Genomic DNA, 21,488 nt, shown 5'->3' on the forward strand with positions numbered 1-21,488 from the left:
GTAATTGAGGAAGCTACCCTGCGTTCACACTAACAAACAACATAGCGACAGACGACTGTATCATTTTCCGAGCCACGATTTTGGCGAAAGTGAATTGATTTTCTCAGTTCTATGTAAATTAGCTATGATGCTGTAAAGCGCTAAATCGATTAGCTGGAACGATTCCTCAGATCAATCCAATGGTTTCCGACATTTCTTCAGTTCTCCGCTCACGTTTACTGTTTGACACAAAAAATGGAAGAAAAACTTATACTGTTACTATTACTGTGGTTTCATCTTATCCTATCATGAACGACTGCTCATTACGAAGAAAAATAAAGCATGGAAGGAAGTAGCAGAGTTCGTTGGTGCCTCTGGTGAGTGTACACAGCTAGTTAGCTTGCGATGCTAATCTGCTAAGAAAGTACAAAAATACGAAGTAAATAATATGTAAATCGAACAACCAGCTTTTACGTTATTTAATTTGTGGTTTAGATCACATTTTGAATACAGTTGTAACAAAAGTAAACTATATATTTTAGCGACTACATTTTTCATCAGAACTAAAAAAAAAAAACACTGAACACGATAAACTATTTGTTGTTCTCTAGCGTGAACACAGTGTTAGCTCACAGCGAGGGACTGATACTAACATACCTTAGATCATTTAGCTAATAGCGCCACAATATAAGCTAGCTTGTTAATCTTTAGAGCCCCCTGCTGCCTGTGAGGAAAACTGCAATTACAGTAAAAACAATATGACTGCCTCATGAGTTTCTTTTTATGGTAAAAGGGGTGGGGCTTAGCAGCTCTGCTTTGGGGGGGAATGGAAACAGAAGTCGGAACCTATTCGGTGTTTTGGGAATATTGTGAATCCCAGTTTTTTTTTTTAAAGTAGCTTTGAAAGTATGATTACAGGTTGATAAACAAAACTTTATAATATAGCTAGCTTTAAACGTAACTAGCTAAATTGTTAGCTAGCTTACCTTAGCTAGCTTTGATAACAAATAATGAAATAAAGTATTAGGGATTAAAATAATGACGGTGTGTAACCCTTCTGTGAGTAGCAGAGAGAAGAATAGCAGCGATTTCTCTTTTTTTTCTCATTAACCTTTTGTGATTTATTGAGAAGTTTATTACAATTGCTTAATTTTGGCTGTGGGCACAAAACAGGAATTTTCAGCAGCTACATTGAGAAGAAAAAGAAAACTCTTTGGAACCGTGTGTGTGTGTGTGTGTGTCGGTGTGTGGGTGTGTGTGGGTGTGTGTGTGTGTGTCGGTGTGTGGGTGTGTGTGGGTGTGTGTGTGTGTGTGGTTTTTCTGGTCTTGTCTTACCTTAACAGAGTCTGCTAGTTACATGAGTTAAATGAGTTGTAGTTCTGTTAGTTCTGATCTAATGATTTACTGGCAGAACAGGGACACGTGTCAGTTTAGGTGATAGATGTGTGTGTGTGTGTGTGTGTGTGTGTGTGTGTGTGAGAAAGTGTATTTAAGCCTCTCTCTTGACTTATTCAGAAGTTACATTAGAGGTTCACATGCAGGGGAATTCTTTATGGATAAAAAACATCAGAACACATCGAATTAACACAAACACTGCCATTACTGTATCAAAATAGTGAATAAAAAAAAAAGCATATAAAATAGTCTACATCACACACACACACACACACACACACGCGCACAAACACATATATCAGTTTTATAACTTCGATTTAGTATCTTGTAGTATCTTCATTATGTTGTGCGCATGAGTAACTGTGAGAGATATAAAATAGCAGGTTGTGCTGGATCAAGTGCTATTCTCTGCGCTGCTGAATAATGAGTGTGGAAGCCATTTTGTTCAATTAAACCAGTGATTAATGTGATAATTACAACTAGGACTATAGTGATAAACTACAGCAGCTATATTTTAGCGATATACTAGACTCCTGTTAGATTTATTTTGGCGCTCACCATTTTTCAGTTTCTGTTCCTGTTTCTTTTTGTGTTTAATGTTTGTGTTTAAAGATAAATCCGGCAACTTCGGAGGATGAACTACATGCAGGCGATTTTAATAATCTGAATGTGGAACTCTGCATCTATTTAACCCGATTCTGCGTACAAGGAACTTTCAGTGTGTAAATATTGATGTTAGGTTTGGCCTTTTTTTTTTTTTTTTTTTTTTTTTTTTTTATAGAGGTTGCCAACTAAGTAAACAGCCCTAAGTCTGTATGGTGTGTATGCTAATATACATGTATAGTGTGTGTGGTTCATGTCATGGCTACTATGCTAATATACATGAGTATGGTTTGTATGTTAATATATTAGTCTGAATAGATGCATGGATAGTGTTTATGACTTGTATGTTAATATGCTAATGTGACTGTATGGTGTGTGTGCTAATATGGTAGTATGCTAAGATAAGTGTGTGTGCGTGTTGTCAAATTAGCATCAGAGCTCCCACCTGAGCACGTAGCTCCTCCACCATCCTCTCCTGCGAGCTCCAGTCTCTCTCCAGCGGCGTTATCCATGCCGTGATCTGCTGCTGGAGGTACAGGTTGATCTTCTGAAGCTGAGCTGCGTGTTCCAGGAAGCCACTGAGCCTCTTGTTTAGATCCCTCAGGACCTCCTGTTGCCCCTCGCATACCTCCATCACACACCTTACACGAGAACCCAAACATCTGACCAGGAGGCTCGATGGTCACGCCCAGCTCCTGTTTGCTGAGCAAATGTTTAGCAAGAAACACTAGAGTTAACCCATTAAAGACATGTTAACTGCAGCTAGGGCTCAGAGAACGACAGCAGGTGGATGGATGATGATGGAGGAGACCACGGTGTGAGGAAGGGGAGAAGGGGGTAGGGGATAGGGAAAGTGCACAAAGTAGTGCGCTAGTGAGGGATGGAGGCTGTGTGTTAGATGGACAGATGAACATCACGAGTTGCACTTATGCTATTGTGAGCACTGATCCGGGATTAGTGGCCAGAATTCTCGAATTCTCTCTCTCATTCTCACTCTCTCTCTCTCTCTCTCTCTCTCACTCTCACTTTCTCATTCTCACTCTCTCTCTCTCTCTCTCTCTCACTCTCACTTTCTCATTCTCACTCTCTCTCTCTCTCTCACTCTCACTTTCTCATTCTCACTCTCTCTTTCTCTCTCTCTCTCTCTCTCTCTCTCTTTCTCACACACACACACACACACATATGGGATTGAATGTGTGGTTGGATGCACAACCCAGCGTGACGGCAAACACACACCAGAGCGTGACAAACCAGGGTGAAAGTCCAATACTCTTGTATTTGCCTGTGTGTGTGTGTGTGTGTGTGTGTGGGAGAGAGAGAGAGAGAGAGAGAACCTGTAATTACAGATGACTTTGTATGTCATGCATGTATTTGAACATAAACACACACACACTGTTAATGACTCGACAAAGTCACTGTTTGTGTATGGATGTGCGTTTCTGTGAAAACACACACACACTCACACATTCCTAGCAATGATTGTGAAAGTTGTAAATACTTTCATATCTAGGGAAATGAGTGTGTGTGTGTGTGTGTGTGTGTGTGTGAGATCATTTTATAATCCAATAATGGTCTTGTATTACAGTACGCACATTAGCATGACAGGAACATGACATAATACTAATCTCATAATTACTTTTCGGTTGGTGAAAAAAAAAAAAAAAAAAAAAACATTTGCAACCAGCTTCCAAATGAACCAGTCATTTTTTTTTGTCCTATTAGTGTTGCTGAGGAGTGGTTAAAATAACAACAACGCTGTTGCTGGGCAACTGGAAGATATGCATGTGTGAATTTATTATGTATGTGTAATGCGGAAATAATGTAATAAATCAGCATCATGACATCAACCATTTTTGAAAAAAGATTCCTATTTTCATTTACGTCAAAATACAAAAACATTTACTGTATAATATTATACCTTTATAAATGCTGTTATTAACTGGTTATGAGTGTGTTATTAAGTCCCTCATGTCAAGTCAACATACTTTAGAAAAATATCTCATGTCATTTTGATGAAATACAAACACTGATATAAAATGCTTATTTATTCTCAATCATTATTTTACGTAATGACACTCAGTGCTTATGCATGTGCTATGAAGCCTGTATGAAGCTAGCCTTCACATAATGTGTTACTAAAAGTTTGTACTGGCAGAGAATCATGAAGTTCTTCATCAATCTTTTGATGCGTGCAAAATATAACTAAAATGACTCTACAAACAGCCCTTGCATGGAGGGCATAAGGGCTTCATGACGCTTCATGAACAAAGAATAAGCAATAACGTAACAGCTAGGACATCAAAGTCAATCTGATATGAAGTGATGAAATCATCTGTTCATGCTTATTTATCTTTACAATTACTGTACATTTACTGTAACATCCTGAGGACTGACATAAGCAGTTCATGACTGCGTAGTTACGTAGTGCTTATGAGTGTGATATTAAGTCCCTCATGTCTCTCACCTCAACACATTTCAACTTACTTTATAAAAGATTCTCATGTCATTCTGCTGACATACGAACTCTGACACAAAGTGCTCATTTATTCTCAAGCATTTTTTACAGAATGTCACTCAATGCTTATGCATGTGCTATGAAGCCTGTATGAGGCTTTCAATCTTTTGCTACATGACTCATTGTGTGGAGGACACGTTGTGGAAAGAAGGGCTTCATAAATACTTCATGAACAAAGAAAAAGCAATAACGTGACAGAAGTCAAAACTAATTTTTCTGCTCAATTTTACGAGGCACGTGCTATAAACTTTACTGTTGCTGTAACATCTTGGGGACTGACGTAACCTGTTCATGAATGTGTCTTTGCGTATGGCTTATGAGCGTGTCATTAAGTCCCTGTTTAGTAACAATAAAAAAAATTCTAAACCAATTTTTAATACTGACAATCTTTTCATACGGTCTCTTGCATTATTGCAGAAATGTAATTTAAAGCTTAAGCATGTTTCATAATCATGGGTTAACGTGACACTGGCATATGATCACAATAGGCCATTAGGACATAAGTGACGAAGCAGAATGAGGCGAGGGTTTTACTGTATTACACGCTGAAACATGAAGAATAGGTGTTAATAGCACTAATCTCCAGCTCTGAGTGATGTGTTTATGTTGGCACAGTCCAAAGCATGCGTAATGTTTATACTACCTCAATCCTGCAGCTGATCCCTCAGGTGTTAAGCACACAACACACACACACACACGCACACAAAAGATACAAGGAAATACTGGCATGTCAAATGATGTCTAAGCCAGCTGGCACACTTGAGCACTTGCACAATGCGCTCTCTTAATCAGTCTATCTAGCGATCCATGTATCTTTTCATCAGTCAGTCTTTCTCTCTGTATCCATCTATCTGTCTGTCTCACGTTCTGCTCAGCTAGAACACTGTGTGTTCTGATTAAAGCTCTTTAGACCAGAGGGGAATGCAACTAAGCCTGTTTGCCCTTGTCGACCTCTGACATCTTAGGCAAAACAACACCGTGTCACGACAAGCTGCTTAACACCGATGGCAGTCAAAGTAATAATCCCATTAGCATGGGAAAGGTATTGCCCAAACTGTTGGCAGCAATCACCAAGCAGATTGAAATGCAGATAAGATATATTGGAAATTTTACAGTTGCTAGCTATAAAATCAAAACACACTTTGCAAAGTAAGAGAATTCAATCAGTTTTAAAAGCTAATAAATGTCACACGTGTAGCTACCTGCCTACACTGAGAATTACAGCTAATAATGCCACAGGGGTGACGAAACATAAAACGTCATCCCCCGTAAGCCAAATGTACTCTGTCAGCCGATACAAGTTGTGTCTGAAGTTTGCATGTTTAGTTTTGCCTTAGAGCTAAAGAAGCAGTTTAGTGTCACCTCAAATGGCACTGTGAGGATACTGATGCTGTGTGACACACAGGATCGTATTCAGAGTGAAGATAAAAGCTCTCTGCAACTGGACTCTGGACTTTTTGACTAACAGACCCCAGTCTGTTAGAGTTGGCACAACTCCTCCTCCAGCACCATCCTAAACACCGGCGTACCACAAGGCTGTGACTCATCTTCTCCTCTACTCCCTCTTCACCTCCGACTGCGTACCTGTGCACAGCTTCAACTCCATAATCAAGTTCGCAGACAACACTACGTTGGTCGGCCTGATCAGAGATGATGACGAGACAGCCTACAGGGAAGAGGTTCAGCATCTGGTAACATGGTGTGCCAATAACAACCTCGACCTTAACACCCAGAAAACCAAAGAACTGATTGTGATCTACCGGAAGTCCTTGAGGAAACACAAACACACCCCTATCCTTGTTAATGGCACTGAGGCAGAGCAGGTCTCTAGCTTAAAGTTTCAGTGTGTCCACATCTCCTCTGACCTTTCCTGGAACTTCAAAACTTCCCCTCTTCTCAAAAAGGTGCAACAGCACCTGTACTTTCTGAGGAGGCTGAAGAAAGCTCACCTTGCTCCTCAGATCGTGGTGAACTTCTATCGCTGTACCATTGAAAGCTTCCTTACAAACTGCATCACAGTATAGTACAACGACTGCACAGTGTGTGACCAGGAGGCACTACAGCGGGTAGCGAAAACTGCCCAACACATCACTGGAACACAGTCGCCCAACGTTTCAGATATTTATCTAAAGCGTTGCTTGAGGAGAGCGAGAGGTGTCATCAAGGACACCTGCCATCCCCACTGGACTGTTTGTGCGTCTCCCAGCAGGAAAACGCTACAGAAGTCTGTGTTATCGCACAAAAAGACTCATGAACAGCTTTTTCCCGTCAGCTGTACTGATACTGAACTCAGCTTCCAAGCGTTAACTGCCAGCCTCCATCTAATAACTAAACATTAGCATTAGACACTAATGTTATCTGCAGTTATTTGCAAGTACTTGCACTTTCCTGCATTATCTGTCATCACTACAATTATTTATATCAGACTGTTATTTGCACATTATTGCTATTTGAACATCTGCATTTTTATCCACTGTATGTATTCACTGCATCATATTGCATACATCATGCTGCATATCTCTACCTGTATACTGTTTATCTCAACTTACTGCACCATAATTCTTATTTATTTCATTTAACTTAATTGCCATTTGCATTACTGGTATGGATCATATTGTTTACCTTTACCTCTACACTGTTAACGTATTGCACCATAACCTTGTTACCTCATTTTAACCTATTTGCTATTTGCACTAATGGTTGGATGCTAACTGCATTTCATTGTCTCTGTACTCGTACTCTGACAATGACAATAAAGTCAAACCTAACCTAACCTTAAAAATAGCATCCTCATAGATACACATATGATATAATGCACATATAAATGGCTACATGATGTACCCTGATATTTGTGATGTGACTTCAAAGATTTCTGTTGGACTTTGTTCTATTTATAATAAGGATTTCTGTCACAAATAAAACTATAGATCATTAAAAAAAACAATGGAAGACAATGAGAAGCCTTTGGCAAAGGACTGTATTGTGGGAAGATTATATTACAGATGTGAGTGAATACAAAATAAAAACACTGTACTGTGTGTACTGTGTGTTTTATTAAATCACAAGGCCTATCCCATAACACTTTGAAACCTGAATACCTGTGAGTCACAGTAAACGCTTCAAATGACCTGTTTGATGACAGGCGTGTCTCAGAGACACCATAACGATTTTCCGTCTGGGACATCTGGCATGTGACATCGAAAATTTATAGGTTACGTCTTTGATCGTGCAAGACAAATGTCTGCTAATCATCTTTGAGAACTAGCCACAACTAGCATGTGTAGAAATAGCTAGTTGCACATGTTCTGTGTGGATTGTGTAAATTTTTTTATACTGTACACTATTACTTTTGTATATATTTATAATGTCAAATTGTCACATTGGACAGTTTTCTATAGACTTTTGAAATCACATTTTCTCTCACAGGTCCAAGCAGAACCCATGGAAACGGGCCTAGCAGGCAAAGCTAAGTGTAAGTACAGTGTACTGAGTTTTTTTAGTTATTTAACCACAGATCTGAGGTAAATGTTGACGTTCCTGTGCCATTTCCACTGTCACTGTGATTGTCTGTATGATGTAATGGCTACCAGAAGAAAAAAAAACATCATGGAGGAACTTCTAATTATTATTTCTTCTAATAATATAACTTCTAATAATTATTATAATGCTCACACCAAACTTTTCATAATGATATTTTTTTTAATGTGACAGTTGGCCATCAGCTAATCAGCTTTGAGATCTAGTCACAACTAGCATGTGTAGTAATGGCTAGCTGTACGTTTCTGCGTGGACTGAATGGTATCGCCAACCTTGTCAACTTCAGAAGCAAAACCTAAAAGCCAACAAGAAGAAACCATTTTTTAAAAAATGGAGTAACTTCTAATTATTATAATGTTTATGCCAATCTTGTTTATGTTTCTAACATGTTTATGCTTCACTCATTTCTTCATCATATTTTCTGAATGTATAGTCACTGATAATGTCTAGCTGCACATTTCTGTGTGGACTGAGTCATTTTTATACAGTATTGTTATTTTTTTATTTTACAGGATGACTTCGCTGTGTTTATTTGTGATGTCAAATTTTCACTTTTTTTCTGTGGTATTAATGATTTCTGAAGTGTGAATTCTGTTATGGCTCCAAACTGTGGCACAATATTGTCAATATGGCAGAACCCATGGAAAAGTAGTTAGCGGTCAATGCTAAGTGTAAGTTCTGTGTAATATTAGATGTACTGAGTGTTTTTTTGGTTATTAAACCACAGATCTGAGGTAAATGTTGACGTTCCCGATAATTCTGTCCCATTTTCCCTGTCACAGTGACTATCTATGTATAAAACACTTAATGGCTAGGTAATAGCTAGTTGAAAACATTAAAACAAAAAAACAAAATGGAGGAACTCCTAATTATTATAGTGCTCACAACTATACTTTTGCTAATAAAACTAATCTGAAGTTTTTATTTAAAAATTAGCTAGCTAACATTAATTGTTCACTGAACTCTGTTCCCTTTGATAAACATCAGGTTTTTTGCTCCACCCTGGCGAAGAAAATAGCGAGCCAAAAAAATCCAGTGTGACAGCTAATTTAGTGATTATCTTAATTAACTAAATGTGTACCTACGTCTCTTTCCCTGCCAACTAAAATGTTCATCTGCATCACAGATGATTCATAACATACGAATTAATATTTGTGAAAAATATGACCCCTTATATTTGTTTAAATAGTACAGACTTTATCTCCAGAGAAAAATGCGACCCTACCTAGGCAGCCTCTTTTAGAATGGAAAAATTGTATAAATGTATAATTGTATAACGAGGGTTGGAAATTGTGCAATTGATTATCTGCACGTTGCACAGAGTAAAACCGAATGCATGAGAATTGTATTGCTTGACATGAATTGTGTAAATGTTAACCCATTGTGTGTTCCCCCATTAGAGCGAGCACCAGCTTGTCAGCATTGTGTGACTTTTTCAGAGAACCTGAACCAAACGTGTGAACACACAAACACGCCGAGACACTCCACCCTGACACACCCATGTTATCTAAGTAATCACTGCAAACACGCGACAAAGTGGCATGCGGACATGTCCCCTGTGCGTTCCACGCATACTTCGCATTACGGTACTCCGCCCTGACGCGAGAAAACAACACAAATTTCATTGTTCATTGTGGAAATTACCTGATAGATGATCACAAGAGATAGAGGAGAACACGGTGTTAATGCTGATGAGAGATAAAAGCCCGGGTGTTTCCTGAAAGGGTCGTAACACTAAGAGCTTATTTCGTTAATGTTCTCTATTTAATGAGTAAACTAGTACATGATCTCTTTTCTGAATTAACAACTAACTCAACCTACTGTACCTCGAAAATTTCTAATTTCTTCTAACTTCAGAGGCTGGTGAGAGAACAAGTTTTCAAAGCAGCTATAATGTCAGCCATATGCTTACATATCTTTTTTTGATCATTCAAGGAACCTGAGTTACATATGGTTCATTAAGTCTGAATGAATTGTACAGGAGTAATAAAACACTGAGAGATGTCAAAAGAGGTAAGGGTTGGGGAGGCAATTGGGATGACAGGGTGTTATTTCAAGGGCGGCAGCTGTCACTCAGTACTCATACTCAGTATGTTAATAGAGATAAACAGGCTGTCCAGGCGTGAAATAATGACCCTGCATGCTCGGGGACAGGAGAAACATGCAGAGGGTTTTTCCCTGACAGTGCTGTGCCTCTGGTGAATTCAGTGATACATGTACGCAATTTCAACAGGAAGTTGAGGTAGCTTACATAAAACATGCCAATATACACTAGCAGGAAAATTCAGCCAAGCAAAAAAGTGCATGAGATTTAGTATTTTTTAAAACTGGCACAGTGGAGCAGCAGATACCTCACGCCTCACAGCTGCAGCGTCCTGAGTTTGATCATGAGCTCGGGTTACTGTCTATGGAGTGATGTATGTTCTCTCCATGTCTGTGTGGGTTTCCTCTGGGTTCTCTGGTTTCTTCCCAACTCCCAAAAACATGCCAGTAGGTAGGTGGACTGGCTATGCTACATTGCCCCATGGGGTGAGTGGTTAACCCTGACCCTGACCCTGACCCTAACCCTTACTCTAACCCTTAATCCCTTAATCCCTAACCCCTAAACCTTAACCCTAACCCCTTTTAATATCAGTTTTATATTTTTCATATCAGGATAATAACAAATAACTAAAAATGTATAAAAATGTTGTAAAACGGAATTTCGCGCTTCCACCAACTGTAGCTGAGTGCAGCGAATGCTAATTATCGTTCTCACAACTTAGCTGTTCATTCCTAGCTAGCATTGTTGCAACCCAACTCGCAAAATAGTTAGCATGTGGTTATGCACACTTGCATGTTGTTAGTATTGCAGAAATGCTGGACGTTGTACCTCGCTGGGGGTTAATTAGCTCTAGTTAATTAGCTGGAACAGAATGCCATGTCATGTGTGCGCCACATTACAATTAACCATCACAACAGATTGTATTACTGAATATTTGTGTTATCTGAATGTAGAATCCTGGATATGAGGCTAAACAAAGCGTAGCATAGCAGTAGTAGCTGGTGTAGTGATTAGCCTGTATCTTCCAGTGCATGGGAAGCCTGTAATACACAGTGTAGATAAAGGTTTAAGGGTCTAAACATCATCATAACTTCAGAGTTGGACTCTCCAGTGTTACTTTTATAATTGATGCAATTAGATAATTTAATTATACTATTAAAGCAAGGCGTGTTTTATCTCCAACCACTTTACTGTAATTACCCCGTTGCCCCAGCAATCATTTACGTGGTCTGTGAAGGTGTCCAGCTGGAAACAGATCAATCAGTGCAGATTACAGGTGGATAGAAAATGCTGTGTTATAATTACACCTTAAACTGATGTAACTGAGTCTGGCGACTAGCATTGCTCACAGATAAAGATCTTTATTAGGATAAGGTTTTCCCTACACGCTAGTCACTGTCTTCTTCCTACACTGTCTTACACTTCCCATCATTCCAGACACATTAATATAAGCAACCTACACTAAATCAACATATTTCAGCATAATATTAGCAAATATGCAAAATGTGACGATTAACTAGCATCCATGCTAATGCCATGAGGACGTTAAGAACTTTCTAAGGATTCACTCGGAGTTTAAAATCTATCAATCAGGGTTGTACTTTCAAAGTACTTTGAAAATAAAGAAAAAGGAATGAGAGACTTTTCTTCTTCCCATGATCTTCAGGAAATTCAGTTCAGATTTCTAATAATGAAGATAAAAATGAGATGTTATACGAATTTTAAATGTATTGAAATTGCTATAGAATTGATTGTGAATCCATGTGAGAGTTAAAGTGACCTTTTTTTTTGTCATGGGAAGTGCTCACACGATCAGGGTGTGTCTCAGATTCACAAACTCAGAGCCGCTCCCAAACTAAACACAATTGCCAACGTCCCGAGTATTGCGGGAAAGACCCGACTTTCATGATCCTCGCCCCGAATTTTCCCTCAAATCAGTCAAAACTCAGTGCCTGAGACGGGAGGGTTTAGTGAAACGTATCAGAACCTTTCACAAAGACGGATGTTAAAATCACAGATAGATATGTGGGAGAAAAATCTGGGTACAATAACAATTTTTTCATATCCGAACAAGATGTGCAGTACATATTCCAGTTCAAATACTTCTACTGTACATCCACAATGTATATTACATTACAAACGAATTGAATTGAATATATTATATTATATTATATTACAAACGAAATGTACACACTCTGTATGTCAAACTGTGTGTAAATATATCTCCCGTTATTAAAACAATTCAGGTGTCTACATACGAGTGTAAATATATTGCTTTTACATGTAAACATCTCAAATGATCACAACACATGGTACAAATAAATGATGGCCATTCTTTAAAAGAAATAAGCAAAAATGAATATACTGTGCATAAAATAAACACAATATTGGGTTCAAAACATTGGCACCCCCGTAATGAATATGTGGTGAAGCCTGAATTGAAGAAAAGGAGTCTCTTACTGTGATGTCTAACAATTTGGGAAACACTGATAGAGGATCTTGTTTTGATTTTGTCTTCTCAGACATTTGGATGTATGTTTGTAATGATTCCCGGGTAATAATTCATGGGTTCTGCGGTTTCCTCCTGTCTTCCCAAAACAAAAACATGCATGTAGGTGGATTGATGATGGTAAATTAGCTCTGGGTGTGAATGAGTGTTCTTGTGTGGTATGTGCATGTAATTGTCATTGTCTGAAGGATTGCTGTGTAGGTTTTTTGTTTGTTTGTTTGTTTGTACAAGGACTTTTTTCCATGGAAGATGTGTGTTTATTTGATTTCATAAGAATTTCTTGTTTACAACCTACATACACCTGTACACACATACAAACCTTTCAGGCTACTACTTAACAGTTTATGTGTATTGTACACACCTGGCCAAAAAAAAATGGAAAATATGAAGTGTTTAATGGTCTTAACAACACATCATTGGTCAGGAAATGAGCAAGAATTTAACAGAAGCACTCCTGAGAGCTCCATTCGCTGGTTTCCTTTTGCTGCAGTGAACTGTTTGTTTGGGGAAAAGCTAGAAACAGGGAAAGTCACTTCTATAGTCTTCTTGTACGCAAAGGTAAAATCATGCTAATGATTAAAATGTTTGATGTAAAATTCAAACTAACACACGTCTAAGTGTACAGAATTTTCCAAACATGTCTTCTGGGTTTTTTTTATTAAAAGATTAGTGATTATTTGGTTTTCTGCCACATCTGATGCAGCTCATCAAGAGCCACGAGGCTTAAACATTTACAGAAATCACAGGGAAAAGCTCCCATACTGAGCTCCTTTATCTATCTATCTATCTATCTTTATGTATCTATGTTTAATGCTTGCTAATTTTCTGACCAATGATTTGTTGTTAAGACCATTGAAAGCCTAATATTTTGCCATTTTGGGCCAATGTTTTTTTGCCCAGGAGTGTATGTGTACAAGGCTCGGGAGCGTGTGGTTTTTACTCTCATGCAGCCTGGAGCATGCAGTCCGATGAAGAGAGATGAGTAAAGGTGATGCTGATTAAGATGGGAGCAGGATGCACTGGGTAGAACTCCTTTGCGAGTGGAATTGGTCAGAATTCCTTCAGGAGAAGTTGGGCTTGGTCTGAATTCCTAAGACAGCAGGTGGAATTGGTTAAAATTCCTTCGAGAAAGTGAGCAGCATTGGTCACAATTACTTCAGAAACAGAAAGGATTGACCAAAATTCATATGAGAGCGGGTAGTATTGGTCAGAATTCCTTTCCAGAATGGGTAGGATTGGTTAGGATTACTTCGAGAGCAAAAAAAAAAAAATAAAATACAAATTCTGCATCCCTTTAGGATTGCGCTGGAGTGGGATTAATAAAACAGGCCCACACACACCTCTTTATCAGTTCCAAGAACTCTGTGAGCTGACTCGTTGCTTAAAATGATGAAATTTGCCCTGTAGCGAATAAGTTGTGCATCAGAAATATTATGAGCTACAAGGGAACTTTATCTTTACTTTAATCTGTAGCCAGAGCCAGAGCCAGAGCCGTGTAAATGAGCGGGACGAGTGCAGCTCACTCAGGTGCTTCATTTACAACATTCTCCGTTTCACAAAGTAAAGGTGAAGGTCTGTAACTGAGTGTTGTGTTGCTCTCAAAGTGATGATTACTCCTTCAGCACTCTTCATTTGGAGACCTTCACTAATTGACCCAGAATCTAGTCTTGAATTTTATGTTTCTAAAGCACTAACAAAACCCACACGAGCCAGATAATTAGCTAGCTAGCCTACTAATGTAATACCCTAATGAATATGACATAACATCATTAAATACTGAGAAGATTCCCCAAAATTATAAGCTGACTAGCTTGGCTATCATACCTGGCTATAAAATAGTATTTGCCTTGTGATTTAAACTGTTGGACTCGATCAGTAACAGGGTGGTGTGATGTGTCCCAACGTGAAGCAGTGTGAAGGCCTCAGCTCACTTAACGCGGAGAGGAGACATCTGTGATGGTTGCATGACGATAAACTGACACTGGAGACTCCTTCCATTAACGTTAAATAAATGTCTACTTACAGAAACGATAACGTATTAGAACGAGCGCATTAATATAAATTGGTGATTTGCAGCGGCAGTGAGAGAATGTATATAACTTGTGGTCACGGTCACTGCCTCTGTTGTCATCGTGAACAATTATCTATCTGTCAGCTTCTCCCTTTTCTGAGCCAAAACTGTGACAGGCCTAATGCCTGAAATATGTGCCCATCCTTGTTCGTTTGGAAAAAGCACTGGTGCCACTCCCGGTGTAATTGTTTTCTCAGAAGTGCAGTCTCTGTTCGTGCCCCAGGCAGGTTGTGTCAAATGAGATCAAAGTGTGATAATGGTTTCTCCTGCCCTTAGCTTGGATTTACACCCTTTACATGCCAAATCCTCAGAGATTTATGTTAATGCACTACATATCCTCATGATATACAGGCTATTTTGTTTAGGAAAGATAATTTGTTTTATGAGAGATTGCTGTCAGATTTGAAGTGAAGAAGTTTGAGATTGCTTTCCTCTATCTTTCCAATGTTCTCGGGTCCCTATATAACCAGGACTCTATGTTCTACTCTATGTATAAACAGGGCTCTGTGTTTTCAGGTCCTCTTATAACCAGGGCTCTATGCTCTCAAGGCCTCTTATAACCAGGGCTTTATGCTCTCAAGTCCTCTTATAACCAGGGCTTTATGTTCTCAGGCCCTCTTATAACCAGGGCTGTATTTTCTCTGCTCCCTATATTGCCATGACTCTATGTTTACAGGACTTTAGTTCCCATGTCATTATATATTCTCTCAGTGAGAGAACATACCACATATAATAAGTCATGCTGAGGTAATGCATTTACACTCCCACAATAACAATAAAACTTAGAGATGTTCTTGGTTTGGTATACTGTCATTCTTCGCTCTAATTCCCAGTGTCTTAGATGTTATTAATCCTTTTTTGAAATAGAAAATCTCTGCCCTGGTTACCAACTGTTGTTTTCAAACAGTGCCCTGCTAAGCAATCTTGAAGATCATCCACACTATTATGACTCGATCTTCTTTAATATCACATCCATGACTCATTATATTACGTCTTTATATGCATTATTTCTTTTGGTTACTCATCCACAGATCGTATACGGTAAGTGAGCAGAGCTGTCCTGAAGTATAGTCTGTCTCTGCGCTGGTTCAACGTTCACTTTCACAAAAGTCCTGTTTGGACTGGATTAGTTTTAAATGTGGAACTGGGTAATGTAATTATTACTGGAGAGAATTTATTCCTGTCTGAATCCATCATATCAGTGATTTTTTTACAGACTGTGCATGCATGCAAAAAAAATTGTCATGTTTTCCCTTCTATTATATGAGCAGTAGAAATAACCCCAGGTGATATATATCCTGTCTGAACTGACATATTGGTAAAGATTGCATTGTGCCCTGTAGGGAAAAGGAGGTTTTTCATATTTTCTTCAGTATAAAGACACTCCAGGAAGCTCTCTCTCTTTTCTGTCGTCTCCCGCTGAAGTCTAAAACTCAGAACAATAAAATATAGACGACGTTTATAAGGACGTGTCAGAGAACGCTTCTGAAGGTTTTAGGTAACTTATTGAGTTTCCAGCACAGATACAGCAGCCATGATCATGTGACCAGTGTGTATTAAAATGAGGAGTGTGTAGTAGGCACGCAGTGTTTAGTGAGAGCATGGCTTTAACTACCTGTGAGGACACCAGACACCAGACATTTGGGGGAAATGCTGCCATCTGTTTTAGTTAAGCTGTAGACAGTAGAAAAGTTTACATTCACACTTTATTATTATTTACTCTACTTTTTTTCCCCTAGAATAGAGTGTTCATTTTTAATAAGAAAAGAAAGTTCAAAGAAAATACTAAACAATACTCAATAAATACTTAGACAAAATAATGAACATCTCAGTTCTATCATTTACAATAATTCGATAAAATAGATTATGCATTAATGGTAAGAACTCTGCTCTGTTGTTCTTTAATATGAAATCAGTTCACTGTGACAAAAAATTAACCATGGCTCTATGTTTATTCCAAACCCTATATCTCCAGACCCTGTATTCCCAGATCCTTAATTCCCAGACCCTGTATTCCCAAACCATATATGTTCAAACCTTGTATTCCCAAACCCTGTATTTCCAAGCCCTATATTTCTGAAACCTGTATTTCCAAGCCCTATATTCCTGAACCCTTTATTCCCAAACCCTGTATTTCCAAGCCCTATATTCCTGAAACCTGTATTTCCAAGCCCTATATTCCTGAACCCTGTATTCCCAAACCCTGTATTTCCAAGCCCTATATTCCTGAAACCTGTATTTCCAAGCCCTATATTCCTGAACCCTTTATTCCCAAACCCTGTATTTCCAAGCCCTATTTTCTCAAACCCTGTATTCCCAAACTCTGTATTTCCAAGCCCTATATTCTCAAACCCTGTATTCCCAAACCCTTTATTCCCAAACCCTGTATTTCCAAGCCCTATATTCCCAAACCCTATATTCCCAAACCCTATCTTCCCAAACCCTTTATTCCCAAACCCTGTATTTTCAAATCCTATATTCCCAAACCCTATATTCCCAAACCCTGTATTCCCAAACCCTATCTTCCCAAACCCTTTATTCCCAAACCCTGTATTTTCAAACCCTTTATTCCCAAACCCTATCTTCCCAAACCTTTTATTTCCAAACCCTGTATTCCCAAACCCTATATTCCCAAACCCTTTATTCCCAAACCCTATATTCCCAAACCCTGTATTTTCAAACCCTTTATTCCCAAACCCTATATTCCCAAACCCTTTATTCCCAAACCCTATATTCCCAAACCCTTTATTCCCAAACCCTTTATTCCCAAACCCTGTATTTTCAAACCCTTTATTCCCAAACCCTGTATTTCCAAACCCTATATTCCCAAACCCTATATTCCCAAAGCTTTTATATCCAAACTCTATATTCCCAAACCCTTTATATTTTCATACCAACTACTCTATTCCCACAGTGACATACTGAGCAATCTCCATGCAATCTCCAAGATCCTCCATGCAACCGTGATCTTCTTTAATATCAAATCCATGATTCGTTACATCGTTCAGCGGAGTTAAAGGTCAAGACGTTCCCTTACAGTCAGCGCTATGAATATTGCATTCCTAGCACAGGTCCGGATATGTCATGATCAATTGATCTACAAAAGGCCACGCCCCCTACAACAAGAAATACTTATAATAAAGGTCAAAACAATCATTAAAATGAGGTGTGTGTAGTACGCATGGAATTTCTACTGTGAGCTTGGCTGTGATTAGCTGTGAGGACACAACCAGATGCTTTGGGAAAAACTGCTGCTGTCTCAGTCGAACAATTTACAATGACTAGATAAAATAAATCGATGAAATAGATGATGAATTAACAGTAAGATCTGTCCTCTGTAGTTCTCTAGAAAAATCTGTTTTGTTTGATGATTTGGAAAAATACGCAAGGAAGTATAAAGGAAACGCTCTGTAAGCCATAGTGATACATCTTCAATTTTTAAAGCTGACAAAAAGTTTCAGAATAAATGATGTATTCGTGTAAAGGGCCTCTTAAACGTTGTACCCCGTTAATGTGAAGTCAGTTCATGGTGGTGTGTACATGCGTCCTACAGACACTCCCATCCATCTGTGACATTTACGACACTTTATACCCTTTACGACTTATCCCATGCAAATCCAACATAAATGCTACATCTGTCCTTCGGCAAAATGACTTAACAGACACATGTCCGGAAAAACCGATCCCAATCCGAATAGCACTAAAGTCTTTCACAAACCCAGCTCTCATCATGATTTCCTGCTAAGACACACCTGATCCCACTTCTTAAATAGCTGTTGAGCAAAGTCTCGTGCTGAATAATAATCTCTTCCTTGTTAAACTGGCCTGTGCGGTGTTACCCAAGTATCAACGGGCACACGGCTTAATTACCTGCATGATCCGACTTTCCCATTTGAGTCATAGCCCTAGACATAAGATTTAAAGGTCATGAAATTTAGGTCGTTAAAAAGGTTCTATTCACTGGCAGCTTAGTGAACAGATTCCTCACATGCAGCTCGTCTCGCTGTGTCAGTTTAACCATTAGCACTTAGTGTCCTGGTGTAATTACACGTTACGAGTTACGAGCCTCCGCCTAAAACAGTTTCACTTTTAGTACTTAAGACTGCTTCTTCTTCTTTCTTCTTTGTTCATGCAGAAACAAAAAGCAACCGTATTGTGTGTACTTTAGCTTTTAAGCATTTTAATGCAAGAGATTACAGACAGACATGACAATTTGCATCTGTATTTGCATTTGTATCTGTAACGCGTCTTCTCTTACACCGTAATATTTAAAGTGTTAAAAATCTAAAGGAAAAAATATTTATTTCACTGTTTTTTGACTCGTTTTTCAACCACTGTGTTAAACTTTAAATTAGCCTTTAAGCTCCGCCCACTTCACCAACACTTCATGTCATATTGTACATCACTGAAAATCTTTTTTTTCTGCTATATATGTCAAATCATGTGACATTGTCATATACACATCATATAAACCTTTATAAATCACACACTCGAATGGAAACTTGAAATGACAATTTTATTTCATTTCTGAAACTCATTTTTTATCCTCCCTGTGACCCTGTGTAGGACAAGCGCTACAGAGGATGGATGGATGGATGGATGGATGACTAAATATTACTTAAAATGTTGCGTTCTGTACCCATAAATCAAAATTCTAAGTTTATTTAACTTGTTTACCTACAAAATACATAAACTTAAGATTTCAAATGTTAAAATAGCTCACTCTGGGCTTTCTTTGATGTGATTGGCCATTTAAGGATTTCCGCCTGGCGACAAGAGAACTAACGCTCTGATTGGTAGATAACTGCAGAAGGCGGTCCTCTTCGTCTGGTCTGTTGCTGGTACTGGTGTAGTGAAGTTCTAGAGATCATCATGAGTAGAAGAGACGACTCCGTGTGTGTTTCCAAGGAAATGGCAATCATGTAGAGGATGATTTGTAAAAGAAGTTACATTTTGCTAAAAAAAGTGTTAACGTATGGACGCCTTGTAGTTAAGTGAACTTAAATATTCAAGTTTTTAAGACCTCATTACTCAGTTAAACTGATGAAAGGCGTTTACTCAATCGATTAAGTCCGGTAAACTCATTAGGGTTTTCAGTGTAGTTGAGTCTTAACACCTCCTAAAAAAACATCAACATACCGGGCATTTTTAACAAGCCCGTCGCTGGCTTTGTAAATTAGTGCAGACACTTATCTCAGGTATGAGTACACATCCAACCTGTTCTGCTAGCAAGTGAAAGTTTCAGCTAGTTACGTTACCACAAGCGTTCAATCGGTTTTATTTTCAATCTGCAGGAATCCAGAAGACAAATTATTGATGCAAATTCAGCCACACCTTCTTATACTACTACTGGAATCTGGGAAATAGAGCAAGTCGCTATGCTATGCTATGCTATGCTATGCTACGCTACGCTATGCTATGCTACGCTATGCTATGCTATGATATGCTAGGCTAATCACATTACGCTAAATGTTTTGTGAAGTTTTGGCCCTGGGAACATAGAGACTTTAGATAGACTTTAGAACGCCATATAAACATATTTACGTTTAATGTTGCGGAACGTTGATCGAACGTTATTTTCTGCAAAGAAGCATAAACTCTTCTGTGCCGAAGACATCGTAAAAAAAAGTTACAGCTTTACATCTGACTGTTATAAAGCGCTGACACTGGAGACTCCTTCCATAAAACATTGATGATTAATAAACGTCTCGTTACTTTAAGAAAACTTCGCCACATCAATCTGTTTATGTGGAGCGTCCGCTGTGAACGAGCTGTTACTATAGAAACCATAACCGTACTGTCAGAGCTGATTATAGAAAATGCATCAACTTCTACTGACCAATCAGAATCCAGTATGTGGTTTTAAATGCAACTGTATTGCATCATGCAAAACGTTTTATTAGAGTTTTCTTTTTCTAAAAAGTACATAAATGAAATAAAAAAGTAGTTTCGTCCCTCTGGGAGAAGCATTCAAGGTTCTTTCCTGAAGCCTACCACACGATTTAGTTTAAGAACTTTAACCTTTGACCTTTCACAGAACCCTTGATGAACCTGTAAGTGTGTACACGTGGAAATCTATCTGACTTTGATATCAGCGTCTCGTTTCGTTGTTGTTGTTGTTTAACACGCAGTCGTTATTGCAGCTATCGACGTTTCATCCTGTTATGATTTTAATCCAAATCTGCAGCCAGATCTGCAGACCTTTTCTCACATTTTCTAACCATATTGCTTAATGTTTATGAAATAAACAAGACAGAGCAGGAACTCTTGGGAAAACAGAGTTTTGTTTTGATCATTTGGCCGGGGTTGTGTGCTGAAGGAGACGCGTGGTTCGGACTTGTTGAACATTAAGTAATTAAACTCATTAGCAATTAGTAATAATCGATCTGTTCATTTCCGCCAAGCCCCAACTGACTCGTCTAACTCGCATCCGTAGGTTTTCCTGGTTTTATAAAAACATTGTCGAGCCAAGACGAAATTGGGTCAGGAGTAAATCTGGTTGGTGTTGATTAGTTTTTGGCAGAGATCCTGGGGTCGGGTTATATGCTGTTATTAGTGTCTGAGTGTCTGGTGATTATGTGTGTATTTATGCATGTATTTATTTGTTTATTTGTTTGTTTATTACTTATTTATTCTAGAAGAGAGTCTGGTTTTGTGCTTTTTGCCTTTATTTATTTATTTATTGCAGAGCATCTGGTCTGATTTTTTTGTGTGTTTTTATTTATTTAGTTAGTTAGTTATTTAAATTCTTTAGAAGACTTTTTTATGTTAATTGATTTAATTAGTTTTTTTGGTTCATGAAAATTTGTTTTCTTGTTTTTTTATGTTTCAAATT

General features: G+C 38.4%; 1 protein-coding gene and 1 long non-coding RNA gene across 2 annotated transcripts in view; one reads left to right on the plus strand and one right to left on the minus strand.

Annotated features, from left to right (window-relative positions):
- Nucleotides 1-2,809, minus strand: part of krt222 (keratin 222) — an 11,604-nt gene extending 8,795 nt beyond the window's left edge. Inside the window, exon 1 of the mRNA XM_053229570.1 lies at nt 2,423-2,809. Coding sequence (XP_053085545.1) covers nt 2,423-2,611 — 189 coding nt within the window. The 5' untranslated portion in view covers nt 2,612-2,809. The remainder of the gene's footprint in view (nt 1-2,422) is intronic.
- Nucleotides 1-8,847, plus strand: part of LOC128317473 (uncharacterized) — a 13,666-nt gene extending 4,819 nt beyond the window's left edge. Inside the window, exons 2-3 of the long non-coding RNA XR_008300996.1 lie at nt 7,919-7,964; nt 8,204-8,847. This is a non-coding gene — a long non-coding RNA (uncharacterized LOC128317473). The remainder of the gene's footprint in view (nt 1-7,918; nt 7,965-8,203) is intronic.
- The last annotated feature ends 12,641 nt before the right edge of the window (nt 8,848-21,488 follow it).

Source organism: Pangasianodon hypophthalmus, chromosome 25 (assembly GCF_027358585.1).
Source record: "Pangasianodon hypophthalmus isolate fPanHyp1 chromosome 25, fPanHyp1.pri, whole genome shotgun sequence".
In the NCBI taxonomy this organism is placed as follows: domain Eukaryota; kingdom Metazoa; phylum Chordata; class Actinopteri; order Siluriformes; family Pangasiidae; genus Pangasianodon; species Pangasianodon hypophthalmus.